Source organism: Myotis daubentonii, chromosome 8 (genome assembly GCF_963259705.1).
Source record: "Myotis daubentonii chromosome 8, mMyoDau2.1, whole genome shotgun sequence".
Taxonomy (NCBI): domain Eukaryota; kingdom Metazoa; phylum Chordata; class Mammalia; order Chiroptera; family Vespertilionidae; genus Myotis; species Myotis daubentonii.
Window position 1 is genome coordinate 9691176 of NC_081847.1, and position 15103 is coordinate 9706278.

The following is a 15103-nucleotide window of genomic DNA, read 5'->3' on the forward strand; positions in this document are numbered from 1 at the left end:
GGGATTCATGAACAAACGCAGCATTTACTGCGCAGGCCGAGGAAGGATAAAGTCTGTGCCTGGAAGGTTTCGCTGCGCTGGGATTCCCACGGGCCAGCGTGTGGGCAAGGATAAGACTTCCTTTCTTAATTTTGCTCTCCTCTCAGCAACTGGCCCAGAGCTACGCATTGAAGATTCATCACACACACAAAATGACAATTTGACCTTTACTGGTTAAAACACACACACACACACGCACACACACACACACACACGCATGTGCGCACACACAATTTCTGTTGTCAGCCAGGCTTCAAGAAGTGTCTAATGTTGGGGGCAGGAGGAGGTCCCTCAAAAGTGTTGCCAAGCACAGATGTGTGAGATGGAAGCAGGAATATTCCTTTTCTTTTCAACGTTTAATTAAATTCTGCAGTTGTTATTTAAACACCAAGCTTGTGCAAGGCATTTAGGAGATAACTCATCATTCTAGCCCTTCAATGATGCCCTCACATCTGACACAACAGGCCCCTCCTTGAAGCAGCGTCCGCACCTGCTTCCCAGGCCCCCCCTGCCTGGCTGCTCTCCTTTATCCCCTCGGCTGGATCTTGCCCTCCCCCCTGGGTGTCCCCCAGAGTTCAGCTCCTAGTTGTTGTCTCTCACTGCCCTCACTTCCTTACAAATCTCCCCCTGGAACCAGGGATTTAAATATTAGTATTTGCTGACAAGTCCTAAATTTCTATCTCCAGCCTAGATCTACCCCTGAATTCAGGCTGCACTATCCAGCTGCCTCTTCTAGTTGACTGCTCACTGCATCTCCATCTGAGCGCTCACTGAGCATCTCAACCGCCATATGTCCAAAACTACAACCACAAAGTGCCGACATGCTGAATACACAGGATTCCTCCTCTCAGTGAAGGGCGACTCCGTCCAGCAGCTGTCATTTAGGATTGGAATTATAAAATCAATATCTTTAGTAAAGTAGTCAATTCAAACAGAAGCATTGCAGTCAAGGAGACTAGATTTCAGCTCTGCCTCTGTCGCCTACTGGCTGTGTGACCTTGTGCAAGTTACTTAACCTCTCTCAGCCTCAGTTTCCTCACCTGTAAAATGGAGATAATAATAGTATCCAGCATGTGCTCACATGATTCACACTTGGGAAAATTAAATGTCATGTAAAATACTTAACATAGAGATACCGCATTTTGAAAAAAAGAAAATGTAGCTATTATTAGGATATTGGTTTTCCCCCCGTCTGTCACTCCACATTTTAGTCTTTTTGTTCCTCCTCTCCGTAGTCCTCAACCAGAACTCCAGAGGCAGCACAGTTGAATCTAATTTGAAAGCTACATAACCAAAGACATAAGTTCAAATGTAGGTTTTAAAAAGTGCAGGAGTTGTGAAATTATTTTAGAAACAATAGAATTTAAATGCCCATGCCCATTATCCCTGGTTTCTTGGTCTGCTGTTTAAGGGTCTCTACACCCTTCACTCTGTATTTCCAAGTGCACTTTCCACTATTCCCTTAAACTTCTCCCATCAGCACGGCCAGCCTTGACCCTGGCAGATGTCCACTGCTTCCCCGTTTTCTCTGTCGGTATTTCTTTTTCTCTCTGTTTATCAAAAGTTTACTTCACCTTCAACCCAAGTTCTGAAACTGACCAGACGTCCCTCCTCCTGAGGGTCTTCTGGCAGCATGCTCTATCTTAGGTCAAATTATGTGATAAAATCACTTTGAAGGAATCATCTCATTAAAACACCACAACTCGCCAGGGCCATGGTCGGCAAACTGCGGCTCGCGAGCCACATGCGGCTCTTTGGCCCCTTGAGTGTGGCTCTTCCACAAAATACCATGTGCAGGCGCGCGTACAGTGCGATTGAAACTTCGTGGCCCATGCGCAGAAGTCGGTTTTCAACCTGGGCGAGTCTATTTTGAAGGAGTACTGTTGCTATTTGGCTCTGTTGACTAATGAGTTTGCCGACCACTGCGCCAGGGGATGTCTGCGTTTTTAGCATTTATAGAGATGAAGAAATCAAGGCCTGAGAGAAACCAACTCACTTATTCCAAGTTTCACAGCTAAAGGAGTATTGGCCAACTCCATACTTACCATGTTCAACATCATGTTTTTACCAATTATTTGAAACATGTGCAATAAGGTTGCAACTAGGCAAAATGGAAAACTGTTACTTTGAGGAAGTGCTATTCAAAAATATTAGTAAATAGAAAATCATAAATACCAAGTTAATCTCAAATTTAAAATAATAATTAAAAAAGAACCACCTGATTCCAACATTAGAAGGCCAAGTGAACTATAATCTGTGCGTTTTGTTTTGGTTTGTTTACGTCAGGGCCCCAAGGCCAGGCCATCGGGCTTAGTTCCTGAGGCAGTCAGAGCCCCAGGCAGGGTGCTTGGGCTGGCTCAGGGCTGTCACAGCCCCGGGGCCCAGTCTCTCTTTTCCAGTGTCCTCCGTGGACTGGCTAGGCTCATGGGGTCGGCCCTGTGGTTTCAGATGGCTGCCTTGGTTGCAAGTTGTCATCATCACAATGTCCTATAAAATGAAAGGGGTTTCCTAAGACTTACCCAGGGGCAACATTGAGTCACATGTCTATGATTAGGTAGAAGGGAGGCTAGGGAAGTTTCTTCATCAGAAAGTAGGCTCTGCCCTAGCGGTTAGCCTGAAGATTGAAGGGTCCTGGGTTCGATTCCAGTCAAGGGCACATATCAGTTGTGATTTGATCGGTGGCCCTCGTCCAGGTGCATGCGGAAGGCAGCCAACCGATGTGTCTTTCTCACATGGCTGTTTCTCTCTGTCTCTCCTCCTCCCTTCCACTCTCTCTAAAAATCAATGGAAAAATATCCTCAGGTGAGGATTAACAAAAGAAAAGAAAAGAAGGCAGGCTCTGCCAGCAAAGACAATGTACCACAGATAGAAAACTTTATATCAGGAAGTCATTAAGTGTGTGGAACTAGTAGAGTTGCTGCAGCATCATTTATTAAATACACTATTGCACTAACTTTTACCTTGACTGTGACCCACAAGAAGAATAGATTTCACATCTTGACCATAGATACATGTACATACATGAAACAAAGAATTCACAAAATGATGCTATTCGTACAGCGCTAACACAGGCTGCTATTTTCTTTTTCTTTTTATTCACTTTGTTCGATGTCAGTTTTGAACCACTAAGTTAGTTTCTAATCCACTAAGAGTCACAATCTAAAGTTTGCAAAAACTCTATTCTACCGTAGCCACCTTCTTTTCAGACATGGAGACAGTGGTCTTGCTGCCTGACTGTTTCTGATGCCCTGGGTGCCCCGTGCCCAGCACACACAGCAGGCACTCACGTTTCCCAGCTGCCTGACCAGGGTGAGGATGACACCTATGTTACCACCTTCCAGTGGGTGCTCGAATATATTATCGCAATCTCATTGTCAGCTCTGCCTAACACTCCTTTAAATAGAACATGGTTTCAAAATATGTGTCTGACATAAATGCGTTCACTTAGGTAAACTAGGTAAAATCATGTATGTGTACCATTTAGTTGGCGTTTTTAATTCAGACTTTAACCCGCCGTGGTGTTAATCATGGCTGAAATATCAACTGAAGGCTATGATGCAGAGTTTGCAAAATAAATTTTGAATTAACTGTCCCTTTCATGTTACCCAGTTTGATTCACTCCTTCCAGGGTGATAACAAAGCCCTAATTACTGAGCTGTTACTAACTCACAGGGAGGTGAAGTCAGTTGCATAGAATCACACAGCTAGAAAGCCTACATGCCTAGCCTCTGTGTCTGTAAGTTCAAAAAGAGGGAACACTTTGAACCTTTTGAGACATCTAATATCTGTATAAAATTTCTGGAAACATCAGTCCAATAAAATCGACCTAGAAATAAGACTCCACCAACAAGTAACTTTGGAAAATACTACTTGCTTTATACTATGGGTTCACAATGGGCACCAGTCTACCAAAGGCTCTGAGAAGTCCTGCAGCAAGCCACCCACTTCACTTGGTTTAGCTGAGTGTTTCTCAAATGTAAATGTCCATGTAACTATTAGTTGTCTAATCAGCCGGGCATGTCTTCCAAAGAACCATTTTAAGAAATGCTGTTAGGCATGTAGACCAACTTGGGGAAATGGTTTTATTTGACCTGTAGTGTGTTAAACATTATTTTAATTAATTGATAACATTTTAATTGGCAAAGTTGACAATGTTTTTAAATTACAAGATCTCAATACAATTCCATATTTCAGACATTCCTGAAAAATGGGAAATTTTGTGGGATGTGAGTTGTGACTCTCCCTTGAGATGGGGCATTCGCTCTCCTATTCACCCCTCATGGATTCCCAGCGGGGCAGCCGGGGCCGTGTCCCTTACTACAGCACTGCCTTGTCATTGTCTGTGGTAGAGTGGAGAGTAAATTAAAATATTTACTTCCTTCACAGCACTTACCACAATTTGAAGCCACTTATGGTGACCATCTGGCTAATAAACTGTAAATCCAGGCCAGAGTCCATCTGTTGATAGGTGTCAAACAATAAATAGGAGACATGAATACTTTTATTTATTCATTCAACAAACATCTGAGTGCTTTCTCTGTGCCAGGAATGGAGTTAGGTTCCGGGGTGATAGAACCACATACCTCAGGGGAGCTTTCATCCTCTAAACAATAAACAAGAAAATCAGTGAACAAACCATTCCTGGCTATAAAAAGGGCTGTAAGTGAAATAGTAGAGTTTTGAGATAGAAAGTGCGGGGCTGACCGGCAGACCATGAGTGACGGATGAATGATGGCTCTAACACATGTTTCTGTGAAAGAGAGGCTAAGGCACTACTTGGCTGTCGTCGCCAAGTAGCCCTGTTCGCCTGCCTCCTTAGGCTTTTATTGTCACAACAGCTTGAACTAAAATTAAGCTCTAGATACAATCAGCAGGGCAGGTATCCTTGAGAAAGCACATGCTGCCCTAACCGGTTTTGCTCAGTGGATAAAGCATCGGCCTGCGGACTCAAGGGTCCCAGGTTCGATTCCGGTCAAGGGCATGTACCTTGGCTGAGGGCACATCCCCAGTAGGGCGTGTGCAGGAGGCAGCTGATTGATGTTTTTCGCTCATCGATGTTTCTAACTCTCTATCCCTCTCCCTTCCTCTCTGTAAAAAATCAATAAAATATATTTTTTTTTAAAAAAAGAAAGCACACGCTTCTACAAAGTCGGGTCTTTAAAGACTAAACATACAGATTCTAGCAAAACACCCCGGGGGATCGGACTTGTTTGGAAAAGTCAAGGTAGGGGCTGCCCTCAGAGGCCAGGTCCCCTCAGAGGCCCAGCCTTTCAGAGATTCCTCCTTACAGACCTTCCAACCCAGTCCTGTGCTTCCTCACAAGAAAGTAGGAGGCTGGTCATTAAAATGGGGTGAGGAGGGAGTGTGGTCTGATCAGGAAATTCAGGGGAAAGGCTGTGATTTCTTTCCCTTTTCGCACAATGCCAAACCACTCTTAGAGAGCCTGCCACCTGATTCTGCCAGCATTCGCCAGTTATCCCACGACGGGAAAGGGTCTGTTAAACAGGTGACAAACACGTTCTAGGCTTTGGGTTATTAGCTTTTGCAGTTTGAAGTCATTTTTAACAGATATTTTTCCTCTAATAAATGTAAATGCCACTGTCAGAACCTGTTGGAACTAATCGTAGAACAGAAGAAGCTTCCACGAATCTCTTTGCCCAACATGATTTCCTTGGGAATCACTGTCCACCCACTCTGTGCCCACAGCAAATGCACGTTTCTGTTCCATCTCATGTGCAGTGGACTTTAAGAGCGTGCCAACTCACGTGTCCTTAGGAATGTCCCCCTAAACTAATGACTGCTTCAAAAAAAAAAACAAAAAACAGAAACAAGCAAGTAATATCTTACTGCATAGTCCTCTGCCCATATTTCACTTGCCATTGGAAATCAAGATGACAAATTCACTTCCGCCTCCAGTGGAGGAGTTGCTGGGAAAGTGGGAAACCCTTGTTTATAGGGCGCAAGCATGCATTGCTTTCTTTGATTGATTTTTCCCAATTGCTATCTATGACTACGATGAGCAACCAGTTTATTTAATCTCAGAAGGATAGCATCCCTGCCTCAGTCAGTGCCATGGATGAATGAGGCCCCTCCATGAAGGGGCTGGGCACTAGGCTTCTGCCAAGATCTGGGTATGTAGTATCCTGAGGGTACGTCTACAGAGCATTATAGCAGGTGTTGATCTGATGATGTACAATAAAAAGCATCTTACTGGGTAACTGGTCGGGCCTAGCTCCATTCAGTTCGTATAAGCAGATAAAACAAACACTGTTGCCTCTCTTCTCCCAAAAAGGGGAGGAGCAATGGATGAGGAGCAGATTTAGATCAGTGTCATTGCAGCTTAGATCCCCCTTATGGAAAACATTTCAGAAGGCAACAAAATTCTACCTTTCACGTTTTGATGTTTTATGTTCTTTTTCTTGCCCTCTAAAATCTCTAATAACTTTTTGTTGTTGTTGTTAATCCTCAGCTGAGGATATTTTTCCCATTTCTTCTTAGAGACAATGAAAGGGAGGAAGGGAGGGTGAGAGAAAGAAAGAGAGAGAGAGAAAAACATCGATGTGAGGGAGATACATAATATAACTGGTTGCCTTCTGCACACGCCCCGATCAGGGCTGGGGATCAAACCTGCACCTCAGGTACATGCCCTTGACTGGGAATTGAACCTCGACCCTGATGCTTGGGCCAATGCTTTAACCACTTACTCACGCCAGCCAGGGCAGAAATCTCCAATAAACCTTAATCATCTACCTGGATCGCTGGGAGGCTTGTTTGAACCATGGCACTTGGGCAATACCCAGTTTTAAAGTCCTAAAACACGCATGCTTTCTCAATGAGCAATTTGACATCAAGGGATTTATTGAGAAAAGGAGCAAATTTTTATGCACAAAACTTTTTTTTTTTTAGTTCCAGCATTAAAAGAGAAAGCTGGAAAGATACAAAGGTACCAATAGGATGGCTTTTATGATTACGGCACCACCCTTCCACTGGACATCAGAAACAAGGATGACATAGAAATAGAATCGTGGGCATGTGAAGACAGTCATAGTACAATGTTAATCAAGAAGAGCAGGTTCCACAATAGCACACACAGAAGGAGCCCTTTGGGGGAATGATGCCTGCCTGCCCGCTGGCCCACGCTTCACCCTTCCTTCCACCCAGAGGAGTGGAGAGTAAAAGCTTGTGGATTGTTAGTAGTAGTTTCTGCCAGTAGGGGGATAAAGGGAGAATTTTACATTTTTCCTCTTTGTTCATCTATATTTTCTCTTTTTTAAAAAAGAAGAAAGCACCGCATACTGCCTAGCTAATTAAAAACAAAACACTACAATCTAGGTAACTTCCTGATTTCTCCACTAGGCTGCGCTGTGAGGCTTGAGGCATCCTGAGTTCAGTAGAAATTGCAACAGCAGCTACTAAAGGCTTCTTTTTTTTTTTAGCTTTTATTTTTTTATCTTTAATTTCTTTATTGGTTAAGGTATTACAAATCTAACGGCTTCTTTAACGTTACTTTATGCTTACAATCATTCCCACACTGTGCGGCCCTGAGCCTGCGTGGCAAGTCCTTGTTCAGAAATCACGCTGACTTTTAAAGATACACTTAGAGCTTGCGTGCAGTAACCCCCAGGAGGAGATGGGAAGGGGTGATTTTGTTGCTGGGCAGCTTGGGGAGCCCTCTCACAACTGGCAGTTCTTGTGGTGGTGCTGTTGGTGTTCATTCCTCTTTTTTACCGGAGGGTTCAAAGATGGGGATACATTTGCACCCTCTGATGCAAATGGGGCAGGAATCGTGGAGGAAATAAACATGCAAAATCAGCTGCAGTGATAGGCCCTCCTTGGGTGAATTTCAGATTTGTAGTAAAGCAAAGGAAAATGATAATATTAATTACTTAATTAATGCCAATCTGCTTAGGGAATTGTGATGTTCCACAAAACATTTTTTAGTAGACTTTGGGTTTGGAGTGAGTTCCCGCTTGTTTATTAACTTGCTTTCTTTTCAAGGCAAATTGGAAGACGTAAATCCCACCTTCAAGAATGAACCCAATGCCATTTTCCCCCTAAATCTGACAAAGGCTCTGTGCAGGTGACGGTGCTCTCAGAAGGAGGAAAGGAAAGACTTAGTGATTGCCCGGAGACCACTGTTGCCTAGCAAGTCGTGCCCTTTGTGCTGTTGGGGCATCCAAGTGGGAGAGGAAGCTGCGCTTTTCCTTTTATTTTAGGCAGCACGTGGCTCAAATTTCTAACAGATGGAGAGGAGCGGAGTAGTGGGTTTTGTACCAGTCAACATTTCTCAGACAAATTTCCCTGTGTTAAACGGTACGTTAGGCTTGACTCTTGGTACAGAGGTACAACATGAAACCAGTGAGGTACAATCAATGGGGAACTGTAGACGGGACAGACGTTTATCACAAAGTGTTCCAGATGAGGCGCTTTTCAGCCTTGATCGTCTTGCCTTAACTTATACTTTCACTTTGACACAGTCGACTTAGCTTAACGGAGCCTGAAATCCAGTTGACAATTTACGGATGAAAGAAGGCCCCAGAAGTTCCATATGGGTTTTATTACAGACAATCAAATTATGATACAGCGGCATTATTTTTCAACATGACAAATTGTGATCACTTAACCAGCGTTCCTGCCTGATTGCTCTTTGAAGCCAACAGAAAGGGGGGAGATGCAGGCTTCATCCACACGATGCAGCACAAGTGGACACCGGGAACACCTGTTGGCTTCAAAGAAGCTTCCAGATGTTGCCTGGAGAATGTGTGTGCATCTGTCTAAGATTTCTGTTTGCTGAGAATGATCTGGTGGCCTGATGAGAAGAGCAAAACCCTATTTGTAGTTAAGGACCAAGATCCTACCAACAACCCAATAGTTAAGGCACAGGCCACACGCTGCTGGCCTTCGGTTGGTCATCTTCCCAACCATGTGAAGTCTGGCCCACGGGAGAGTTTTTAAAATTTGGAATTAGTGGCCCACATTATGTGATCATTGTAATTTTTAATGAAAATTAAGAAATTATAGAATGGTGTACTTGTCTACCAACACCACCCTAATAGATGATCATTGTTTGTATTTTTAAATGTATCCTTCTAGGGTTTTTTGGGCATCCACAAGTAAATACAAGCATTCTTTCTCCTTTTTTTTGCACAAAAGGTAATATAATATACACTGCTCATTCTGTACTCTTTTTCAGTTAGCGCTGCTTTCCATATCTGTATAGAAAGAACACTGCTTTCTATTGCTTTACCACTTGCTCATTTGCAACACTTACGTAGCTTTCTGTTGAGTAGATGTACCGCAACATATTTAACTAGGACTTTATTGATGACATTTGGTTGGTTTCCAAACATTCACTATTGCCTCACTGCAAATCTTGTATCTTTGTTATTTCACACGTGTGTGAATTGGGGTTTAGTATTAACTCTTAGAAGTGAAATTGCTGGCTAAAAGAACATATTCTTTTCTTAAATTTTGGTTGATAATAGAACTCTCCCTCAGAAAGAGGCCCCTGTAAGCAAACCACCTCCTTGCACTGAGCGCCTGGTCATCCTCAGTTGCTGTCCAAGCCCTGAGACGTTGTTGCACCGGAGTCAGAGGTGTAAAGGACTCCCAGGAAACGCCTTCAGGTGGAAACTCCTGGGGCAGACGGGAAGGTTGGGGGGCTCCTCTCTTCCTGCGTTCTGTGGAGCTGCATCCCCCCTCAGAGTCCCTTTCCTCCGTGAAGAAGTGCTAAGGGTCCCCTCTCCCTTGCTCAGAGAAGACCCATCATGGCAGGTTTTCCCTGATAGTAGCCTTGTCCATGTGACCCAACCTGGTCCATGTGACCCAACCTGGTCCATGCAGATCACCTGACATTCTACCAATTCATTTCCTTTTCAGTTGATTTTGCTGTATTTCATGTTATTTCCAAGAAGTTCAATAAATGTTCCCTTGTGTTTAGTCCTGGGAGCAGGGTGACTGAGACTCAGATCCTTCCATCCCCTGTGAGCACTGGGGTCCAGCCGATGGGCTGTGAGACCGGAGTGGCTCAGAGCAGCTGGCCCAGCCTAGGAGTCAGGGACCTTCCAGAATAGATACCTCCCCCACATCCCCACACACAGCCTCTTAAAGAAGCCTGTTCCTCGTCTTTAGTTTCTCCCTTGCAGTCCTCACTGCCTGAGTCATATGTCACATTTACTGATTTATTTGTTTTGCGGCGGTGGGGGGGGGGGGGTGTCAAAGGATCAGCTTCCCTCACTTTATCCATCTCCAGGCCAAGCTCCCCTCTCTGGGCACCGCCCTGCCTGTCCTGGATGTGTTCCATATATCACCTGCCACCCCTGCCAATGAACCAAACAGCTTTTCAGACCCAAAGTCATACCTGGTGAAATTTTCCTTTTTGTGTGAGAATATAAAGTTATAAAATGTGCACACTTCTTGACCCAGAAATTTCACTTCTGGGAATTTACTCAAAGGAAATGTAGATACACATGATTGATTAAAACCACTGTTTATAACATCCTAGATGTAAAACCATAAGTGCCCATCAATAAGGATATGAGACAGTAAATAATGTCACAACCAGACAATAGAATAGCACATGAGACATGAAGGATGATACAGATCTAAATGTATTGCAATGGAAAGGTGTTTGTGCTATTTTATTACGTGGGGGGAAAAATAAGTTGATACAGGTAGCACCATCCCATTGATATAAAATTTATTTACATCCATTCATCTATTAAGTAGTCAAATGGTCCATATGTATTGAATGCCTGCTGTGGCCCTCCCTGCCCTAGATATTAAAGAAACAGCAGTGAGCAAAGTCGATGTAACCCCTGTCTTTGTCAAGCTTCCAGTCTCGTGGGAATAGGAAGAATGGGATAGATACCGAGTAAATAAAGGAAAATGTTGTCATAGCTAAGACAGAAAAGGGCAAGGGACAGTCTTAGAACAGTGGGTTGCGGGGGGAGGGGGGGGATGGGGGAGGTGACTTAAGGCTTGAAGGATGAATGGAAATTATGCATGGGCAGACAGAGAGGGACAATGTTCCAGAGAGAAAGCCTTGAGGTTGGAACTAGCTTCCGGTATGTTTGAGAAACTCAAAGAAAGGTGGCGGGAGTGAGTGGAGTGAAGAAGAGAGTGCCACCCAGAGACTGGAGATGAGGACATGGGCCAGACCATGTAAGACATGGGAGCCCCTGACTCCATGGGCCATAGGAAACCTTTGGAGGGTGGGAAGGAGTGGGAGGCTAGGGTTTGCTGAGTCAGTAATGGATTGGAGGAGTCCAAGCAGACCGGGGCGGCGGGGGGGCGGGGGATTGCAGTCATGGGGTGGAGAGATGGCCAGGACTTGACCCAGAGTCACAGAAGTGGAGATGAGACAGGAGAACAGAGTCAGAATGCATGTTAACCCTTGGCTGAGTTAGAGAGAAACTGAGTCCCTATATCACCTTCCTGGCACCAATAAACAACCAGATCCAGACAACACAATTATTATTTTAAAATATCAGTTCTTTTTTTTTAGTTGCTATGATTCACCATTGTGTGGATTATGAGAACTCAGACACGTCTCTGGGGATCATTGGACTAGGAGACCACAAAGATGGAGACCATTGGCATCATGCACAACCTCTTTGCAGAATTGGGAGAAAAGGGTTTTTGTTTGGAATGCAACGTGCACGGCTGTGTTTGTTACCCTCCAAACAATGTCCCTCCAACTAGCTGCAAATGCTGAATATGTTAGAAAGAGTGGAAGGGGGAGGAAGAGTGACTCTCATAAGCTCTTGATTGTTCTACACACCCGTGGGCAGACGAAGTATGGCTGGAATTAGGGGGCAAGGGAGAGAGGGGTGTGAACCAAAAATATTACTTTGAGAGTCTACATTCAACAAGTTGCAACTGTGAAAATGCTGTTTTGCTCCTAGGACATAGTTGAAGGCCAAGACAAGGGACAGGAAATCACGCCCGTGAGTTGCTCTCTCCCCCGGGACCCTGAAGAATTGGAGATTGCCAAGGAGGACCCCCAGACAACAGCTATCACTGAGGATAATAATCCCATCATGAGCTTCTTTAAAACACTGGTAAGTCATTTCCTTCCTTTTCCCCTCAATTCTATTGCTCAAAGTTTTGTTTTTCTAAGAATAACGCACATTTGAGTGTCATTGTTCTGACTGATGCAGCTGGGACACTGGAGAACAGCGACAAGATGTGTTTTGCAAGGAAATTGTTATAGCAGGCCTTCAATGAGGGAGACTTCGGAAATGGGAGCCATGGGTGCCCAAATTCCATACCGTTGAGCTGGATTGTAATGGAACTCTCTTGCAACTGGATGGTCATTGATCATGAAAATAACTGGAGAATACTTCCTCAAGTTCTTAACCTGTCAAAGCATTTTGACACTCACATGGCAAATATGATAGAAACCACTTTCTATCTTGTTCCAGCTCAGTCAACCATTTGAATTGGATGGAGGCAGGAACCCTGTCTCCCATGGCTTGCTCATCTCTGACCCTGAGGGGAAGAGCCCATGGCCTGGCACATGCCAGATACTCAGAAAGGGGCTGGTAAATGAAGTCATTAAGCAGACAGCTCCAAGTGTGTCTGAGCTACTTCCAAAGGCCAAGACTGACTTCAGAGGAAAAACCAAAAAAACACCAAAGGGTTGTGCATTTGTTGGATTAGTGGCAGAATCGATGGAAAGTCTGTGGCATTCCACCAGTCAATTTTTTAATGTGGTCAAACTCTTGGTGAATGCATGAGATCTGATGCATTTCATTATAAAACATTCTCTTTTGTTAACTTCTGTATAGTAGATATACCAGAAGTCTGTGGGCTTCTGCTCTATTAAAAGGATTTTGGGTTACGTTCTTTACATGTAGAGTGAATTCGAATGACCTAAAATCTATCTGTCTATGAAATAAAATCACCCAAAAGAGCTATAACATTTAACATTTGATTTCTCAAACTTTTAAGGTGTCACCTAACAAAGCTGAAACAAAAAAAGATCTGGAAGACACGGTAGGTAGTTTGAAGTGTGTTTGTGTTTGGGTTCGTGTATAGAATTGGATTTGAATTGGTATCTGCTTCTTTGTTTCTTGAATTTTTGTGTGTGGATATGCTTATGCACATATGTACATTTTTAGCAATTTAATAGCACTGTTAGATTGTCTTTAAATGTCTCATTTATGTTAATGGCATTTTAATAAAAATTTTAGTGGGAAGCTTGAAATATATGCCAATTCTGACTAAATAATGTCACAACAATCCATTTCTTATATAGAAGAAGAGCAGAATACTAATAATTATCTATCATCTTGGTCTCTTTAGCCGTATATAGAGAGACCCAGGGAATATAGTCCAAATTAGCTCATGGAAATGAGGAAGAGGTGAGACTCAATTTATAGTGGAAGTAAAGGCTGCTATATTTTTGGTCTTTAAAAAATATGTTCCTTGTTTTTCATGTCGTTTGGGGAAAAAGTAAATCTCACTGCAAAGGCACTTATTTGATGAAATGAAGTAGCCACCAGTGGACACACCCAAGGAGTTAGGATGCCCTAGAGACCCGGGATTTTTTCACTATCATCCTGAAATTCAGCCAATTCCCCTCAAACTAAACTTGTTTGGAATGACTACTTTCTAGAGATGTTTTCCCTTCACAATTGACAAAACTGATTATCTCTAGTGGATCACGTGGCTTAAAGTCCACGGGGCTCCGAAGGAAAGTTTAGCTTGGTGACAGCTAAGTGTCTTTCGTCCTCCTTTTAATAATTGAGAGTGTTTTGAAAGACGCCAGGACCAAATAAATGGCTTGGCCAGCCTGATGCATCTGCTGCCCATATTTGAAGGGGCTACGTTATGAAAAGGATCCTAGAATTTGTCACAGACCTGTGTTTGAGCTCTGGTCCTTCAATCCAATTGCTATGTCATCCTAACCTGTCTGAACCCAAATCTCCACATTTATAAAATGGGGACAGTAAAAAAAGTTGGTAAACCATGGAGCTCTGTTCAAATGTCAGTGATCCCTCTTTCCATAACCACTGTAAGGCAGACAGCACCGTGACTACATTTGTCTGGTATTGACTCGTTTCTCTAGAACTTTATGCTTTTATTGAAAAAATAGAGCACAGCCGGTGTGGCTCAGTGGTTGAGTGTTGACCTGTGGACCAGGAGGTCATGGTTCAATTCCCAGTCAGGGCACATGCCCAGGTTGCAGGCTCAATCCCCAGTGTGGGGCGTGCAGGAGGCAGCGGATCAATGATTTTCCTCTCATCATTGATGTTTCTATCTCTCTTCCCTCTCCCTTCCTCTCTGAAATCAATAAAAACATACTTTAAAAAAAAAAAGTAAAAGAAAAAATAGGTATCTGAGTCATGTACATGTGTTTTCCTGTGGAATTATTCATTTGCTATAAGGCAGCCAGTGTCAAGTTCAATGAATATTTCGGGTCCAAAGTTTCTCTTTTGGGTCTGTGTTTTGTATTGTTTGAGGACGCATGGCACAATAGGCTGTAAATAGTGGGGTGTATGGGTGTGTTTTGTGGCTTAAGTGACCTGATGCTCTCACTCCCTTCAGCTGCTCAGACATCAGGCTAGTCCTCCACCCAGAATGTGGTCCCAACTGAATGGGCCTGGCTGATAAAATCTCACTGTCCAGCCCTGACAGCTGTGGTGTCCCTGATGGTGGAACCCGGTTTCAAAGGAGGGTTTTGCGAATGTAGGTTGTCCTTGACACCCACAGACCTCTTTCTACAGCCCTGGTTCTCATACCTGGTCTTTGTGACATGTTTTCTATTGCAGTTCTTGGAATCATACTTTTGAAATGTCTGTGCCATTTGTTCATGCTTCCATTTGGGGAATTTTTAGCCCACTGCACACCCCACACAAAATCGCCCCCCCCCCCCCCATTTGTAACTCGAGTCAACAATTCTGAGTGGTTGTGGCTGGACTACTTCAGTTCCAACCTCTCCCCACTTTGGCTCAGTGAACTGGCTCAGACTAGAAACTTCTTTGGCCTGGGAGATCTGCCCATCTAGAAGTCAGCTAACATTTTTGTGGGTGATACTGCTTCCCTGAAGTCCCTAGCA

At 43.8% G+C, this 15103-nt stretch overlaps 1 protein-coding gene across 8 annotated transcripts in view; it reads left to right on the forward strand.

Moving 5' to 3' along the window:
* Positions 1 to 15103, forward strand: part of BCAS1 (brain enriched myelin associated protein 1) — a 67050-nt gene that overhangs the window by 21841 nt on the left and 30106 nt on the right. For all 8 annotated transcript variants that reach the window (XM_059705268.1, XM_059705265.1, XM_059705263.1 and 5 more), the window contains exons 5-6: positions 11946 to 12101; positions 12994 to 13038. In XM_059705268.1, the coding sequence (XP_059561251.1) occupies positions 11946 to 12101; positions 12994 to 13038 (201 nt within the window). The remainder of the gene's footprint in view (positions 1 to 11945; positions 12102 to 12993; positions 13039 to 15103) is intronic.